General features: G+C 45.9%; 2 protein-coding genes across 3 annotated transcripts; one reads left to right on the top strand and one right to left on the bottom strand.

The window, feature by feature from the left end:
• The first annotated feature begins 447 nt into the window (after positions 1–447).
• LOC101164589 (ras-like protein family member 11B) lies at positions 448–2,434 on the top strand. Its single transcript, XM_004078427.5, has 4 exons — positions 448–690; positions 810–863; positions 942–1,009; positions 1,378–2,434. Exons 1-4 carry the CDS (start codon positions 588–590, stop codon positions 1,786–1,788), a joined length of 636 nt encoding a protein of 211 aa, XP_004078475.1. The 5' UTR covers positions 448–587; the 3' UTR covers positions 1,789–2,434.
• Positions 2,435–2,436: 2 nt separating this feature from the next.
• Positions 2,437–16,185, bottom strand: plin6 (perilipin 6). 2 transcript variants are annotated; one of them, XM_011485857.4, is made up of 8 exons: positions 15,976–16,185; positions 13,413–13,445; positions 11,243–11,441; positions 11,052–11,134; positions 10,582–10,819; positions 8,917–9,098; positions 4,648–4,914; positions 2,437–4,332 (listed from the first exon to the last, which is right to left on the bottom strand). In XM_011485857.4, the coding sequence occupies exons 2-8, from the start codon at positions 13,434–13,436 to the stop codon at positions 3,949–3,951; spliced, it is 1,377 nt and encodes a 458-aa protein (XP_011484159.1). In that variant the 5' UTR covers positions 13,437–13,445; positions 15,976–16,185; the 3' UTR covers positions 2,437–3,948. The 2 variants fall into 2 exon arrangements, with proteins under 2 accessions (XP_011484159.1, XP_011484160.1); XM_011485858.4 differs by having other exon boundaries at positions 4,648–4,833.
• Positions 16,186–16,508: the final 323 nt, after the last annotated feature.

The raw sequence follows: 16,508 nt of genomic DNA, 5'->3' as shown, positions 1-16,508 counted from the left end.
AGGCAACATCTCTGTACTGAAAACATAAAACTGGCAAAAACTATCTGTGCTAAAGACGAAGAAAATATTAAATAGACTTTTGCAAATCTAAATCCTCTTTGCGCTTACAATCCCGTCAGGTCACGTGTCACACTGCAACTTGCTGCATGGGGGTGGTGAACATTCAGGCCCAGATCATTTGGGGGAAACCAAACCAGGACTTTATCAATGAAGTAGAGTTAACGGCTCCCGAAAAAACATGATTAAACAATCAGCAAAGTCCCTGAAGTCTAAAAAGTCCTGATTGAGTTACATAATGTTTGTGTAAACCTGACATCTTTGCATGCGTGGACATTCAAAGTTATTCCATCGTGCTATTAAATGTGTTCCCGCCACTCCGGACTGTCCTCGGTGATGAAGACCAAAGCTGGATGTGGTCCCCACAAAACCAGATAAACAAACACACACATCCACACACCAGCACTCAGATCAAATCTCTCCACCAACCAAGAGCTTCAGTCTGTCTGAAGCCCCGCCCCCACGGAGTATATAAGGAGCAGGACCAACAGACTGTTGATCTACAGCAGCAAAACAAGAAGTAAGTCCTGATGGTGGTGGAGGAGAAAAGCCGTGTGGAGGCGATGGAGGGAAACCAGCAGAGGATGGAAGTAAACATCCTGCTGATGGGAGCACATAATGTTGGCAAGACTGGTAAGAAGAATTATTTCAAAAACAATTTACATTTTGGTATAGTTTTAGATGAAACAGAAAAATGAAACAGAATTCTGGTTCTGAGACTCACATTGTGAACATTTTGTGTGTCTCTGCAGCTCTGACCGTCCGTTTCCTCACCAGGAGATTCATCGGAGAGTACGGAGACATGGGTGAGTCCCTCGTCTGTCGGCCCCACATGGAGTCCATCAGTGGTCCACAGATGTTTGAATCGGTTTCTGTGTTTGCAGAGTCAGTTTACAGTCGGATGGAGAGAATCCACGGTCAGGAAATATGCATCAACATCTGGGACTCACAGGTAAACTCACCTGACATACACACACACACAGTGCATATTTAACATGAAAAGTGTGAATGTTCTTGTTTATGTGATATTCTGGGGCCTTCTACGTTTTTTGTCCCTTTATGGGACAAATTTTTCCCGCTGTGCTAAATGGAAACAACACGTAACTATTTTTGTGTACCATGATGCTATTTGAGGTGAAATGCTGTTGCTTTTTGAACTCTGTGGACTCCTCTTTGCAATTGTCTTTTAAATATCAGAATAACTGTTGTAAAATCTCCAAACCAAAAATACACTTTAGATTGTATGGAAACAGAATTCTGCAGACAGAATCAGTGATTTGTTGATTATTTGGCTGATATAAACCAGTTTCTTCTCTTCAGGTCGGTGAGAAAAGCTGCTGGGTCAGCGAAAAGCAGCTTCAGTGGGCGGATGGGATGATCCTGGTCTATGACATTTGCGACCGCGGCAGCTTTGATGCGGTTCGGCAGCAGCTGCAGCTCGTCCGGCGCAGCAGGAAGCCGGCGTCCTGCCCGGTCGTCATTGTGGCAAACAAGCGAGACCTGCAGCATCACCGTAGGGTCTCCGGCGAGGAGGGCCGGTTGCTGGCTCTGACACAGGGCTGCTGCTTCTTCGAAGTGTCGGCCGCAGAGACGTACCACAGCGTCCTGCTGGTATTCCACCGGCTGGTGGACCTGGTGAGGGAGACTCGAGCGCTCAGGAAGAGCTCAGCCGGCGTCAGGGGCATCGTCAGGAGCATGTCTGCAGTGTTCGGGAAGAAACGAGCTGAATGAGTCTGACAGCCATTTCACGGAATCAAAGAACATTAGACCAACTGCTGAGACTTTCTGAGATAATCTGAGGACGAGAAGAACTAAAGAAAGTTGAAGAAGGTGTTTTTTTGTGGTTTAAATGTTTGGAAAGTTGGTAAAAGCTGCACAAATGTGTGTCGTTGCTTCAGGGACAATGACTGAAAAACAGAGGAAGAAATGATTGATGGAGTTCAGGACAACTTCACAGGTGGAACCAGCAGGTCTGAATCCACAGCTTAAACCAGAGGAAAGGATGAACAGAAACCCGACTGACTGTTTTCTAGTTTGTAACAATAATCTGTTGTTTTCATTTCTATGAATTGTTGACTGTTTTCTTGGTGTGTTTTTATCTCATTTTTTTGCTGATTGAGATTTGGAATGTATTAGTTCCTTTCTCAAAAGATTTAGTTCAGTCGTGACAAAACTTGTTAAAGTTAACATTTTAACTTTAAGAACATTAACACTTAGCTATGAAGAAGCCATGTGCTCTGGGATAAACCTGCTGTTTCACCATAAATGTGACGTGTCATATATGTTTGTGTGTGGTTCATGTTGTACATGTGTATGTCAGATAAATGCAGAAACGAAACGTTATTATAAAAATAAATAAGAACAATGACAGTAACAATGCAAGCTTTAACAAAGTTTTATTTCATTTTCAATGATAAAATATTTTTTGTCTCAAGAAGTAAAGTCTATTGACCCAAATATTTATCAAAGTTGATAAAATAACTTTCACATAATCACTTCCTCTTGACTTTCACATTGAAGTTCCTCATCCAAACATCTTCAAACAAAAAGCTTCCACATCTAGTAAGATTGATCGCGTCACGCTGAGAGAACATGCGTTTGACTTTGGTGTCTTAAATTACTGCTGAAAAAAAAACGTGTTAACTGCCAGTTTAGAACTAAAGGGGAAACTGGGTGGATTTTCTATTTATTATTAATGTCTAACAGTCTATCATTTCTGTTTTACGCTATCTGGAATACTCCTACTTAAGAAAAATCGGAGCTGTTACAAAAACAATCCACGGAGATCAAGTTCTGACAAAGGATCTTTATTTCACTGTCCGTAAGTCCCCTCGATGCTGCAGTATGCAGACGATTCTTGATTCCATCTCATCAAGCCCAACCCTTTCACTCTGAATGTTCACTGAACATCTACCTATAATACTCACCACTAGGAACTACTACTTAGCCTGAACTGTTGAGTTTTGGGGACCAAAGATTAACTTTGAATCATCAGAGTGAGAATTCTAATTTTTAGAATGTATTAATGGCTCTGCATCAAATCAGCCTTAAAACCTCCATATTGAGACATCTCTGGAGAACGGTATCTATCCAATAGCTCAACAAAAAATATGTCAACTGCTCCAACAAAGTTCTGCTTCCTGAGGTGATGTCAATGATGCTCTTGGCATGTTGTTACTTTAACTCCAACCACAATGATGTTCTGATACAGGAGTCTTGGAATGAAGCCCGATATCAAACCTTCATGTTTAGAACAACCAACGTTTGTCATTGTAACCATGCATTCCATTGGTGAGTCTTATTAATGACCCCTCAAAATTTAGAACAAAAATATGAAAAGGAACTTTTGGGTTCCTGTGACACATTTTCAGCTCCTTTATTCTGGTGGAGAAGGCCTGACCTTACACTACTAAGTACAAAGGTACAGCCGCTGTTTGTATTCTTGACTTGGATGGATCAACCATGCTGAGGTCTGAGAGGTAAAATATATTTTTGTTTTAAATTGAATGCTAACTGCCAATTTTAGTAATTGATTAAACTCTACTTTCAGAAACATTTCAGATAAACAAATATTCATCAGAGGACATATTTTGTTAAAAGAAAATGTCTGGTTTTATATTTTACAATTGCGTAAACAGAACAAAAAAGGATATTTGCCTCTGACCCACATTGATCAACAAAACAAGACAAAATGCCTCACTGCCATACTGCATTACCCATAATTCTTCTTCCCCTTGTTACAGCAGACCTCCAGCCCAGATGACTGAGTTGAAATTTGAAAAATGTGTTCAATTTTAACATGAAGAAACAAACCAGCAGCAGCTCAGGCAGAAAAACCCAATATCAGAGGCGGAGACTGGAGGTGGGCGGGGTCACAGACCAAATCAGAGTTTAAGAGTCGACCTCTTCAGCTGAGGCAGTGGTGTTGTCCATGGAGTTGGGGCTCAGGTATTCGAAAGCTTTCTGGCTCTGGGAGACGAACTGTTTGAGGGGCGCGAGCAGCAGGTCGGTGGCGGACGGTCGTCGGAGGGCGTTTCCCTCAGATGGTGGGGGGACATCTAAGCTGGAGCCATCCTTCAGACTGGAGCGACGACCGTTGGGGGACTCTCCAGGACTCTGGTTGATGCGGGAGTAGAGACTACGGCGACGACGAGGACGGCCGTCCATCGCCTTCAGGAAGAGACTATTAGCTGAACTGCGGCGAGATGAGCTGTCCAACGCTACGTCCTCCTGGTTCAGAAAGTCCTGCACCTCCTGATGGGACGGCTGATCCAGCTGACAAACACATAAAATGAACATCTCATCTAATTAGAAAATCTAAACTAAGTCGTGATGGTTCATCGGCCATAGACCAACTAAACTCATTGGACAGAATTAACAAACTGCAATTCTTGACACTGGAGAGCCAGTGACCTAATCAGTGAAGAACTACAAATGCATTTTTGTTGTTTTGGATCTAGGAATTCTCAAATGTCAATTGATGCCAGATCAGTTTGGGCAATGTGTGACCTAGCCTTTCTGTTCTTCTTCTTGTGCAGATGATCAGTCCTGCTTCAGAGGGGCTTTGTCTGTACTCCTCTCCGGACTCACCAGCTTGTAGAGCGGGGTGGTGTTGATCACCAGTTGCAGGAGGATCTTGGAAAGCTCCTGCAGTTCTTTCAGAGCTTGCTGGATCTGGTCCGGCAGCTCCCGGATCTGTTGAAGCGGTCTCATCTCTGCCAGGGCAGTGGCCCGATCCTTGATTCTCCTCGTTGTGGTCTCTCTGAGACTCTCTGCCTGGTACAACAGCGCCACCAAGAGGTTCTGAATGTACTGCAGCATATCACCAGTCAGTTCCAAGACAACGGTCAGACCCACCTGTAGAAATGGACGATTGAAAAGTAGAATAATTGAGGAAAACAGAACCAGGGGCCAAAAGAACCCTCACCACCCGGGAGCAAAGGGACGCTGGACTGCAGACCTCAAAAGCCCCACTAAGGCGCAACCTGCATGTATGAGGCCCATTCATTAACCCCCAGATCCTAAAGCCCCACCAGCCCTAGCTCGGCCTTACTCGCAAAAGCCCTTAGTTGATTTGCGCTGTCTAAGGGCGAAACTTGAATGGGGCACACAGGTTGTTGACTATCCGGGCATCACATAAGTGTGTGTAACTTCCTATCAGCTTTACAAATACTTCACAACTGCTTCACCTATTGACGTGAGCCGGACCAATCAGGAAGAGGAGAGATGGTCAGTGGAATGACATAGCACAGAGCTGATGCTAGAAAAAAGAAGGCCTGGAGGTGCTGGGGTTGGGAAACATTCAGAATTTTGGCTTCACCTGAAGATTTCCCCCACAGGGGTTGAAAACCACTGAATCAGAAGCCTGCAGGCCACTTTTACCCCCCCCCCCCCCTCCTTGTGCAGTGTCAGCCATGTAAAGATGGAGGCACTAGGGCAACCCAGCTGGGCTATTGAAACATAAGCATCTGGAAGTAACCCCCTACCTCCACCCCCCTCAGCCTTAGCTGCCAAAACCCTTCAGAAGCTGAACACTTTGTGATGCTCAAATAAATCTGACCAATTGGAGCAGAGAGTTGGTTGTGGCCCCCATCTCCAATATTTTAAAGGTCAGCATGATGAGATTTTCTACAGGGGTCATTTTATGTGCACGTGACTCCATTAATGGGCCTCCGTACTGGCACTCCGTTTGGGCCTTCAGCTTCTTCTTCCTCATCTCCTCATAAAAATGTGTTTTTATTTTTACGATCCTGTTTTCTGAAGATGGTTACTCTGATTCTGCAGTTTCGCCCTTCCTGGTCTTTCCAGAGCAGCTGTAACTGAGGAGCGCTGAACCCAGATCAGAACTTCTTCTGTTGTTCTGGTGATCTGAACCGAGTATGAGTCCATCTGGCAGATGCTGAGGTTTCCCAGGAGAGGATCTGGACCTGGACCAAGGCCAAGCTGGCAGCAGAGAGCAGCACGTGAGGACACCGCAGAGCAGAAGATCATGGGGGGAGGGGGTCTGGAATGGGGTCAGGTCCAGTTTGGGACAAACCCCAGAGGAGGAGACCGGTCCTGACTGACAGGAAGGCAGAATCGAGTAAACAATCAGAAATAAACCGAAACATTTGGTCGGCTCTTACTTTTGGATCTTCAGAAGTTCCTACGATTCTTCTCCTGGTTCCAAATGTGTTTTTAATTTTGATTGATGGACTCAGTCGACCAATCAGAGAAGAACTAACCGATTGCTTTAATGGCCTGGTGGGAGTTTCCTGCAGAAACAGAGTCCTCTGAAACTCATGGATTGATTTGGGTCAAAAAGAGACCCCTGAAAGTCTGCTACGGCGCCAGTGTTACACGTGCGCACACACGTGCACACACGGAGGAACAAGCTGCTGATAGTCCTCATTAGTGTGAAGAAGAACAACAAGTGAGAAGCAAACAGGAGTTTGTTGTTTTCACACAGAAACCTGCAAACAGATTTCTGTTGATCTGGACAAACAACAACAACAACAAGTCTGTTTTCAGGCTGTGCATGCTGGGGGATGGGATGGGGGGGCAGGCCATCATTGCACCCCCAACACTGACCTCTTAGACGTCTTTGATGGGAGTAAAGACTCCTGTTATCTCACCTACTTCACCCGTACGTATTGTGTTAGTGTTCACTACGACCTGCCGCCCGCAGCATGAACGTAAAAAAATATGTGCATGAACGTTTTGCCTCCTGGGTTCACTGAGCCGTCTATCACCTTCCTGCTTTGTCCGGGTCGGTTGCTACTACATGTAAAGGTAGAGACAACAATCGAGACAACAGCTGAAGCACTGCCAATAACACGTGACCAAAAGATTTGTGAAGCTCTCACATCTACAGGCCAATGGACTTAAGCACGACGAGTGTGAGACCAGAGTCTGTTCCTTCAGGCGAGAATCAGGGAAAAGTCCAAAACCTGAACAAAGGGCCAACAAGACAGAGACAAAGGCTGAAGACTGACGGTGTGTTTGTGTTCAGGTTATCTGGAGGGTTCATGGATGCTAAACAGCCACCAGCAGATGACACATCAGTGGGTAAGTTACTAAAAAGCATCACAGTCTGCTGACAGCAGGTTTTTAACCCCGCCCCTCCGTCATTTCTGTCAGCAGCTGTAAGCTCAGGCGGCGCTGAGGGGAACGTGACGACGTGCAGAACGCACGCCGCCTGGCTCTTATCGCAGCATCAGAAGGATGCTGCAGGCGGCACGTAGTCCAGCTCGGCTTTAGCAGCGAGGCCTGCAGAGAGGAAGCAGGCCTCGCTGCTAAAGCCCTGCTAAAGATGACACTTTCAGCCCTGAGACACTTTCAACCCTCATTTTGAAGATCCAGCTGTATTTTCCTGAAGCTTTTCTTTTGTTTGTTTGTCGTCAGTTTGGATTTAAAGTATGGGACGGATTCAAATGTCCTCAAATAGTTTAAACTCGTTAATTTTATTCCTTTAAACCGTCTCAGTGGTGTTGATAGACTCCTTCTTTTTTGTTGGTTGCCTGGTTTTGTGTTAGACCTCAGCAGAGAAGGTCTGTTCCTGCAGACTGACTCAGACTCCCATGAGGCCTGGGGGCGCCTGAAGCAGCAGCTGCATCACGTCTGCACGGGCGTTTCCGGATAATCACATCAGATCTCTATCAGCGACACGCTCGGCCCTTTCAGGGCGCAACCTCCGTCCCTCAACACGACCATCATCACAGTCTGTGTGGAACCTGAAGATCTCTAAATCTCCTCAAATTAGGACTCTGCAGCCTAAAAATAAAAACATTTAAAGGAGGAACGTGCACCTCTGATGTTCCACGTCTGACACCAGAACTGCAGCCTGAACCAAACTGGAGATCGTCTGGTTTAGTGTCTGCTGTTTCACTGAACATCTCCAAAGACAATTTGTCAGATGTTTGGGGAATTAACATTTTTTAAACGTTCATCTGCTTTCAACCTCGTGGTTCTGGTTCAGGTGTTTTTCCAGGTGTGGACCTGAACATTCTCTACAGGACAAATCTCCAGCTTCACCAAAGCTGAGTTTCGGGATTTTGCCTAAAACGTCTGACCCTAGAAATAGTTTTCTTTTAAGGATTTGCTTCATCGTTTTCTCTCTTAAACTTAGTTTTCAAAGCTGCGCCGGTTTGTCTCCATTTGAGCTTCACTGTCAGCTGAAGAAAGTCGGACTCCTCCAGCCTTTGAGGAACCTTCTGCTCTGAACTTCCAGGAAACGCCGCCTCCGTCTGAAGATGACGGCAGCAGCGCCGCTGCCATCTGGAGGACAGAACGTGTAAAGACGCCACAGATGGACGCGCGAGGAAGAGAGAGAACAGAAGGGCAGTGGAGGTCAGAATGAAGGATGAAGAGATCCTCCTCTTCCTCAGGTCCTTTCATGCTAATTTACAAAAGGAAGATTCAGCTGCTGTTTCTGCTATCGAGTAATCTGCTGCAGATGAAGGTCTCCAGGAGGGCCGGTGAAAGAGATCACAGAGGTCAGAGGTCAGAGGAACAGAAAAATTCTGGACCAGAAGAAACTGAAGCTGAGAAACATTAGGGAAAACTAACAGAAAGTTGAAGCTCAGAGGAACCAACAAGAGAAAATGGAAGTTAAAGTTTTCTAAGAATGAAGCTGGTTTCTTTGGTAGAACAGTTTAAATACATTACACTTAAATATTGATGTGTTTTTACTGGTATTTCAAATAAGAAGAGGAGGCGGAGCTTTGAGGAACATCACCTTTGTTAAACATTCACTTCAAAGATGGCAGACCAGTGCAATGAGAATCCTGGAGGTTCTGGTTCCACCGGTCCAAGTCTCCGTGCCTGCTGTCACTGAGCTCCTCGTGACTGACATGACAGGAGACCTGAATCGGTTCTCACCTTGTTGGCAGCGCCCTCCAGGGTCCGGACGGCCCTCTGCAGCTGCTCCCTGACTTTGCTGAGTCGGTGGTAAAGCTGGAGGCTCAGCGTCAGCAGGAGGCTGCGCACACGCGTCCACAGGCCCGGCTCCTCATCCTCATCTTCATCCTCGTACTCCTGGACCCTCATTTCCCACTCCCGCCCTAAAGGACACGCCAACACATCCCACCGTTAAACCCGAAGAACCCAGGAGGTCCGGGGGCCTCAGGGGCTGAAGGGCGGGGCGGCTGGAAAAGGGGCAGGTGTGGACTCACTGTCATCACACCTGAACTGTGCTGCGTTCAGGGACCAGTGAAGATCACGGCTGCTTTTCAGAACCTTTTCTTGTTTTTATACCGTGAAAAAGTCAGTGCAGGCTTCGCTAAAAATAATTCCGATTCTGACTGAACTCTGAAGATCCGACAGCAAAACAAAAACAAAGTTATTTTTGAACTTTTTACAGCCACTAATAAATGAACAGAAATGAAATAGTTTCAAAAGATTAAAGAATCAAAACAGAACAAATTGGCAGATTTAGAGATCCTGGTTTACTTCATTTAAATGTTTGACATGAGCTTTTGTTCATTTGTTAGGAATATTTTTCTGCAATTGTCGCTCTTCCTCTGAAGTTTGAAAAGGAAAAACTGGATTATTTTGCTTTCAGCCAAAACGCATCTTCATGCGAGGACCTTTCTTAATTGGTGTTCAGATCTCCTGCATGAATCAGGAGAAACCCTGAGGAGACAGAGGAGACCCGAACGTTCTCCTCTGTCTCCTCAGCTGCTCTCCATGAAGCTGCTTTCTGCAGCCTTCGCAGGCCTCCTGCTCCTCTTCCTCACTGCGATCATTTCACCTTCTGTGTGACTGACGTCATGGTGTGGGACGTTCAGCAACAACAGAAGAAGCTGGTCGTGACCTTAATGAGACTCAACAGTTTCATTTTCACCAAACAAATCAATTTGATCCGGAATGTTTTTTAATGTCAGATTTCTCTTAATGTGAGTTAAAGTTTGGTATTTAGATTTTTTAACAAATGTGTTATTTATTGTGAAATTTAACCTGTCAAGTCTGAGTGTCTCATCAGTTTCTTTTAGGAAATTGAGATAACTTTGGTGAGATTTATCGCTTTTGAAATGTGAGACTGAAGCTTTTTCTCAAATGAGGCCAAAGTTTGGAAGCAGAAGTTTTAATTCTTCAAAACACATCAGCCTAAATCAAAATGTTTGATTGAGTAATTATTTTTTCATACATTATCAAATCCGTTTTTCTAAAACAGTCTGACTCCGCCCACTGTCTGGGACGGTCATGAGGATCCATGAGATCACGAGAAGCCGCCGTTTGGTTTTCAGGACAGATGCAGATCCTCCATTTGATGGCGTCTCAGCGCTAAGCATTGTGGGAATCCACAGCGAGAAAGTTGATCAAAACAAACGTTTAACTATTTAACATTTTAAGCATCTTTTGTGTTGAAAAAGATTGATCTACTTCAAAACGATTTAATCTGTTTCTTTGTAGCATCATTCAGCCTTAAACCCGTTTGTCTCAACAAGTTTGTGTATTTTTGTAAATTTCAGTAAAGTCCCAAGAACAGAAGCATCTAGAAACCTGCGTTTTTTCTGTTTGTTCCTTCAGGGCTTCTGTACTCACGCATGGTGGGTGGGAGGGGCAGGTAGTAGGCGGTGGCGTCTTCCATGCGGCTCAGGATGTTGTCCAGTCCCAGGGCTGCCGCCTGTCCCACCGGAGTCTCCTGCAGCTGCCGACCCGTCTGCCGGACCCCCTCCGCCAAACGCTCCACCTGATTCAGAGCTCCGTCCAGCCCGTCCACCACCCACATCTGCAGGTCGTCCAGTGTCAGGAAGAAGGCGTCCTTCAGGTGCTTCAGCATCTGAGAAGCAGCAGAGTTAGGAGGTCGGATGACATCCAAGTAACCGCCGACCAGCTGGTCCAGTGAGTTCTTCAGGGGTTCCTGATGTTTTCCTGGACCTCAGTTTTGGTTCTGCTGGACCTGATCAGGTTCTTATTTCTCCTTTTCTCTTCACTTTCAGATTGGAGAAGCTCCATTTGTGAACGGATGAGATCTAGAGTGTTGCTGTGACCGGGTGGAGAGCAGAACCCACCTCCTCTGGCGACTGGTTCAGGAAGGGGAAGTTTTTTTCCAGATTGTCGAGTCCGACGAGGGCAAAACTATTTGCAGCTTCAACTGTGGAGAAGAAGTTTGAGCAGGTGAGTCTCTGAGGAAAAAGACGATTGGCCTAAAATGTGACCAACAGCGGGGTGGGGGGTGTCAGCAGGGGGGGTGAGCACGCACTCTGGGGCTCCAGACTCTCCAGCAGGGGCGTGGCTCGTCTCATGGCCTCTTCAGAAATGTTCCGAACACCAACCTCCGCCACTCCGCCCATCAGGCCCAGCAGGGGGTATCGATCTTTGGCGCCCGAGTACGCTGACGTGACGGACTGTACCATCGAGCGCACCAGAGGCAGGTGAGACACTCTGAGCAAGGCACTGGTCTGAAACACAGGTGAGACGGGTCACTGAAGGTCCACCAACCACCAGGTGAGCAGTTTAACCCAACAGCTGAGCCATCCGTAACCCCCCCCCAACCACAGACAACCAACAAAACACACAACTAGACAAATTACCCACAAGTCCCACCAATCGATCATCAACCGAGGATGGATCCTTTGCTTCAAACCAAACAAAAACAAACAGGTCTGAACATTTAGCCACTAAACCAGCAACGAAACAGCCATCTAACCAGAACTCACCCTGTCAACTATTTATTCAACAGCGTCAGACTGATACCGACCGGCCCACCAGATCTAACATCAAACAGGTTTGTTTTCAAAGTAGTAAATCTGAAAACTAAGCAGAACTAAAAACTACCAATTTGTTTCACCAAACTACAATTTTAATGATCCAATAATGAAAAGACAACAACTAAACCAAATAAGCAAGACAACCTGTAAAAACACCAATCAATCAATTTACTCAGTGAATTCTACCAACAAACGGTTCTACTTTTGCTAATCAGTAAAACAAACCAAACAAAAATCCAGCAGTTAAATAGTCCAGCTCCAACAATTAATCCATTTGGAGAAACGTATCTAGCCTGTAAAACTAACCAACTAACCAACCATTCCACTAACCATCTTCCAAGACACCTCCTAGCTTTTTTCCTGGCTGCTAGCATTTAAAAAGTAAACCCAGATAATCAACAAACTGAAGAGGTTCAAACCAACTAACCAGTTCTAGCAAAACCGCTCCTCAGGTAAAAAAAAAGACAACTTTTTAATTCATAAAAACCTGAAGATCTCCACACGGATCAGAAGCTTCTGTTCCTGACTTCAACCCCATTTTCTAAGCAGAAAGGGACCTTTTATGGATCGATTAAACTGTTTTTGTTCGATTGAACAGTTTTCCAGAACATAAATGTCAGTGGCTCCTGTTTGAACGACTCAACTCATCATCACCTCTCTGCTTAGAATCCAAGATTTAGCATTTGTTATCAGGCGGCTGTCACATTTTTGCACGGCATCCGCAGAGGTTTTAGGAAAAAGTCCAAATTTTATGGTCAGTGGACGATTTCTTGACATTGGTCAGTGGCCGTCGGGCAGGTTTTTGGAAATCGCGCGGTGGCAGGCGGGTGGCAGAAAGGCAACAGCGCGATAATTAACTGATAGGAGCGTCTCCATAGTCATCTGATGATCGGCCAATTTTAGACTGCCACCCTCCAGCCACACCCCTGCCTCCGTATCACAATCGTACGGTAGCACGAGCACTGGAGTAGGGGTGTTGACAAGGGCCTGGGAATCCCGGCCACCGTGGGTCCACATGGGGAGACGGCACTGATGCTGCACAAAAGTCATCATGGCGTGGATGGTACCACAATGACTCCCAGACCAGCGTCTTGGCGATTTGCACCTGATGCTGAGAAGAACATGAAGAACACAGAATGTTGTGCTTTCTGCAATAGTGACAGAAGAAGAGCAACATGGACACAGAGGGCGACACTGGGTGACGTTGTGGTTTCAGTGCAGTGTTGCTCAGACAGTATGTAGAGAGCTTACATACCCCTGGGCTGCCGGGTGGCTGGCGGCCGGTGGCACATGATACGGATGACCAACATCCGGTGACATTTACACATCGTCCAATCAGAGCTGCTGCTGGTCTGAAATCCGGTTGTGGCTGCCTGATTTCGTCCTCCTCGACTGACTGCCGCCGTCTATATTCATGACTACGCCGACATTTTTCAAAACAGCGGGCAAGAGCAACTAATCTGGGTAATTCTGCTTATGCCTCCCCATCGCGCGTTGACAGTTGTAAATGTGACCATACCGCCAGCTTCGTTGAAGATCGTCCAGATCTCAAAGAGCTGTCAGCAACTTTTTCAGTTCATCCAGCTTCTACTCTTCAAACTTTGTTTTTCCCCCCAACTGTTTGGACGAATGGGTGTGGGGTTCATTCCAGGATTTTCTCACCTCATGATCTTCTCGAGCTGCCATCGTCCCGATCTGCAGGGAAACACAGAAAAACAGAGACGAGGTTCGTCATCGTGACTCCAGACTTCAGCCTTTGGTTCAGCATGAGGCAGTCAGCTGCTGCTGCCCACAAAGCCGGTCGCTGTTCAGCTGCAGCCAGCATGAAATTCAGCTTTTTCTGCATCGGACCACGAAGCCGCAGTGTCACCACTTCTCCCAAATGGGCCGTGAAGATCTCCTCAAACATGGAACTGCTTTTATAACTGCTAATCAGCTGAACCAGAGTTTGGGTGCCCCTCAGTAAACAGTGTTTGAAAATGTAACATCATTTTCAGGATTATTTGGTTCCATTTTAGAACAATCTAGATACCAGTGTGGAGGAATGTGGAGCGGCCGCCTTTGGTTCTTGAGAAACTCCTTGATGTTGATGTTTTTGCACCATTTGAAGTAGAATGGGAACAGATATGCTTACAACAGTAAAAAAGGTCATACAATTATCTAAATGAGGACAAAAAGCAGAGACCTGTTGCCAGGTGACACTGGTGCATTTGTTCTATAAAAAGAAAGACCAAACTACTGAGGCTAAACATGGTTGATGATTTGTCTGTGAAAGTTCTCATTTATCCAGGTGACACTGTCTTATAATTGATCCATGGCATGTGGACTTCAGAGAGGATCTGAAGTCCACATGCCATGGATCAACATCAAGACTTGGTAGATGATTGACTTTCCTTTCAAAAAGAGCAAAAAAGTTTTTAACAGGAATTAAATCTGTAGTTTTTCAGAACTTCAGGAAAAATCCCTTCAAAAAGAATATCGTCTGCAAAGAAATGCTATATAACTTATATATAAAATGGACTAAACAGTAAACCCTGATGAACCCCCATACAACAAAGGGGGTTCTAACATCAACATAGAATAACTGGAGGATCTATTTTCTTTATGATAGTTAAATGACTGAAGTTATGTCACAGGAAGACAAACCAGGTCCTTCGTTTGGTTCATGAATGAGCTGAAAGGCTTTCTAACATCAAAGGTTTGCTAGAGTGTGAGTCATCTTTCCAGAACCAGCAGTCTGACAGCAGATCCGGTCTGGACCTCAACCACAAATAATGGGTTCTCTGACAACATTTTTGCCTCTGAACAACGTAAAGGCAGCGACAAAAGAAAAGTGGTTCATCAGGTGATCTCTGTGATGAATCGAATGAAACTAAATTGGGCAAACATCTCCAACTGGGTTATCACTTTTGATGAAACGTATCATTTTATCCAGCATTGTGAAAATGACCTTTGAGGCAAAGCTGCATCTTTACTGAGTAAACGTATGCAAACTCGTCCTTTACTGAACCTCATCCTGAGACGAGGAGCTGCTTTAGTTGCAAACGTTGGCGGAAGAAGAACCAAGATTCACAAAACTGGAGAACCTTGAGGGGGTGAGACGGGTGAGTTCAAACCCTTCATGTTCGTCTTCTCTGATCAACAGAGACACAATGATATGTATTTTTGATGAGGGAGGGGCTCAGAGTGACTCAGTTAATCATGAAAACTAGTTGGTGTCAAAAGAACTGCTCGGTTCTCATGGATCTAATACCTGCAGAGGTGGTTCCTTTTCAGAACGATCAAACGTTTTTTTGCCCGTGGATTCCATCATTACTGCAAACGCCAGCAGGGAGGAAAATGACTGACAGCCAAACATCCATCCATCTGGATGCTGGAGCCTATCCTACCCACTGTCTGGTGAAGATGGAGTTCACCTGTCCCTCACAGGGCCACTCACCCACGTTCACACCTAAGAGACTATTTAGAATCACTGCTGAACCTCAGACAGTGTTTCTGGACTGGAGACCGGAGAAAACCCACCAGGCTCTTCTCGCTGCCGGGGGGGGTTCCAGTCACTACGCCACCGTGCAGCCCTCAACAGCCATCCCTCCATCCCGCCTTCCCGCCTTCCCTCCCTCCCTCCCTCCATTGAGAATGCACTGAATCCCTTTCGGGGTGATGGGGTTGCTGGAGCTTATCCCACTGTTCAGTTAGGGAATGAGTGGGCAATTCCAGGCCTCGTGGGCCGGTGTGTCTGCATGATCTCCAGATAGTCTTGCCCTCCTCATGGCTGATTACCTGGTTCAGGTGTGTCCAGCCAATCAGGACGACACGACGACTGTTTAGAATTATCAGTGACCCGACAATACATGTTTTGGGATTTTGGGAGGAACGTGGAGATCCAGGGAATCTCACACATGAACGAGGAGAACTTGCACACTCCACACAGAAAAAAACAGCCGGGATTTGAACCTTCTCCCTGGAACACCAGAGTGCTAACCACTGCACCACTGTGCAACCCACAACAAAGCATAACATAGTAGTTTCATCTGATGACCAGCCTTTATTTCATAAATCTATCATGTGTTCTTGATGGGTCACATTTAGAATTCTCATTAAATTCCAAAGGCTGAGAGTTCAACCCCCCCCCCCCCCCCACTGAACATAAACACCAAACAACTTTAGTCAAAAATGTTTTAACATTAAATCAATAAAACCATTAAAGCGCCGAAACGTCTCTTACCTTCAGAGAAGCTCCACGGATGAGGAAGCAGTGATGAAGAAGAGCCAACAGCCGACTTTATAACCTGATCACAAAGAATGTGGCCGCGGTTGGAAGGAGGCTCCTGATTGGCCGAGGTGTTCGAGGATCGTAAAAACTGGGTTTGACTTTTTGGAGAGAAGCTGACGAACCGCCGTTTACTGCTGTGACCAATCAATGACGAGTAAATGAAAGACGACATTCAACAGGAGACTAGAGACACAAAGAAACACACACCCAAACACACACACACACAGAAACACACACACTGCACCCAATTGAGGTAAAGTTTTCTGACTTCTGATGGTCAGACCCGGTTTCTGCTGTTGGAGGAAACCATTGGACTGCTGATGTAACAGAGGGACGGTAAAGATGTTGAAGGTAATCAGTGGACAGCAGAAAGTCAGGACAGCAGACGGTCAGAACAGCAGACAGTCAGAACAGCAGACGGTCAGGACAATAGACGGTCCGGACAACAGACGGTCAGAACAGCGGGCGGTCAGGACAGCAGACAG

This window comes from Oryzias latipes, chromosome 16 (assembly GCF_053564925.1).
Source record: "Oryzias latipes strain Hd-rR chromosome 16, Olatipes_Hd-rR_3.1".
NCBI classification, from domain to species: Eukaryota; Metazoa; Chordata; class Actinopteri; order Beloniformes; family Adrianichthyidae; genus Oryzias; species Oryzias latipes.
This window is presented reverse-complemented; position numbering and strand designations above follow the sequence as displayed.

Coding starts and splice junctions, on each gene's coding strand:
- LOC101164589 (XM_004078427.5), top strand. CDS start 588: ATGGTGGTGGAGGAGAAAAGCCGTGTGGAGGCGATGGAGGGAAACCAG. Junction 691..809: donor ACATAATGTTGGCAAGACTG/GTAAGAAGAATT, acceptor GTGTCTCTGCAG/CTCTGACCGTCCGTTTCCTC. Junction 864..941: donor CGGAGAGTACGGAGACATGG/GTGAGTCCCTCG, acceptor CTGTGTTTGCAG/AGTCAGTTTACAGTCGGATG.
- plin6 (XM_011485857.4), bottom strand. CDS start 13,436: ATGGCAGCTCGAGAAGATCATGAG. Junction 11,442..13,412: donor CAGCTCGAGAAGATCATGAG/GTGAGAAAATCC, acceptor CCTGTGTTTCAG/ACCAGTGCCTTGCTCAGAGT. Junction 4,915..8,916: donor TGGAGGGCGCTGCCAACAAG/GTGAGAACCGAT, acceptor CCATTTCTACAG/GTGGGTCTGACCGTTGTCTT.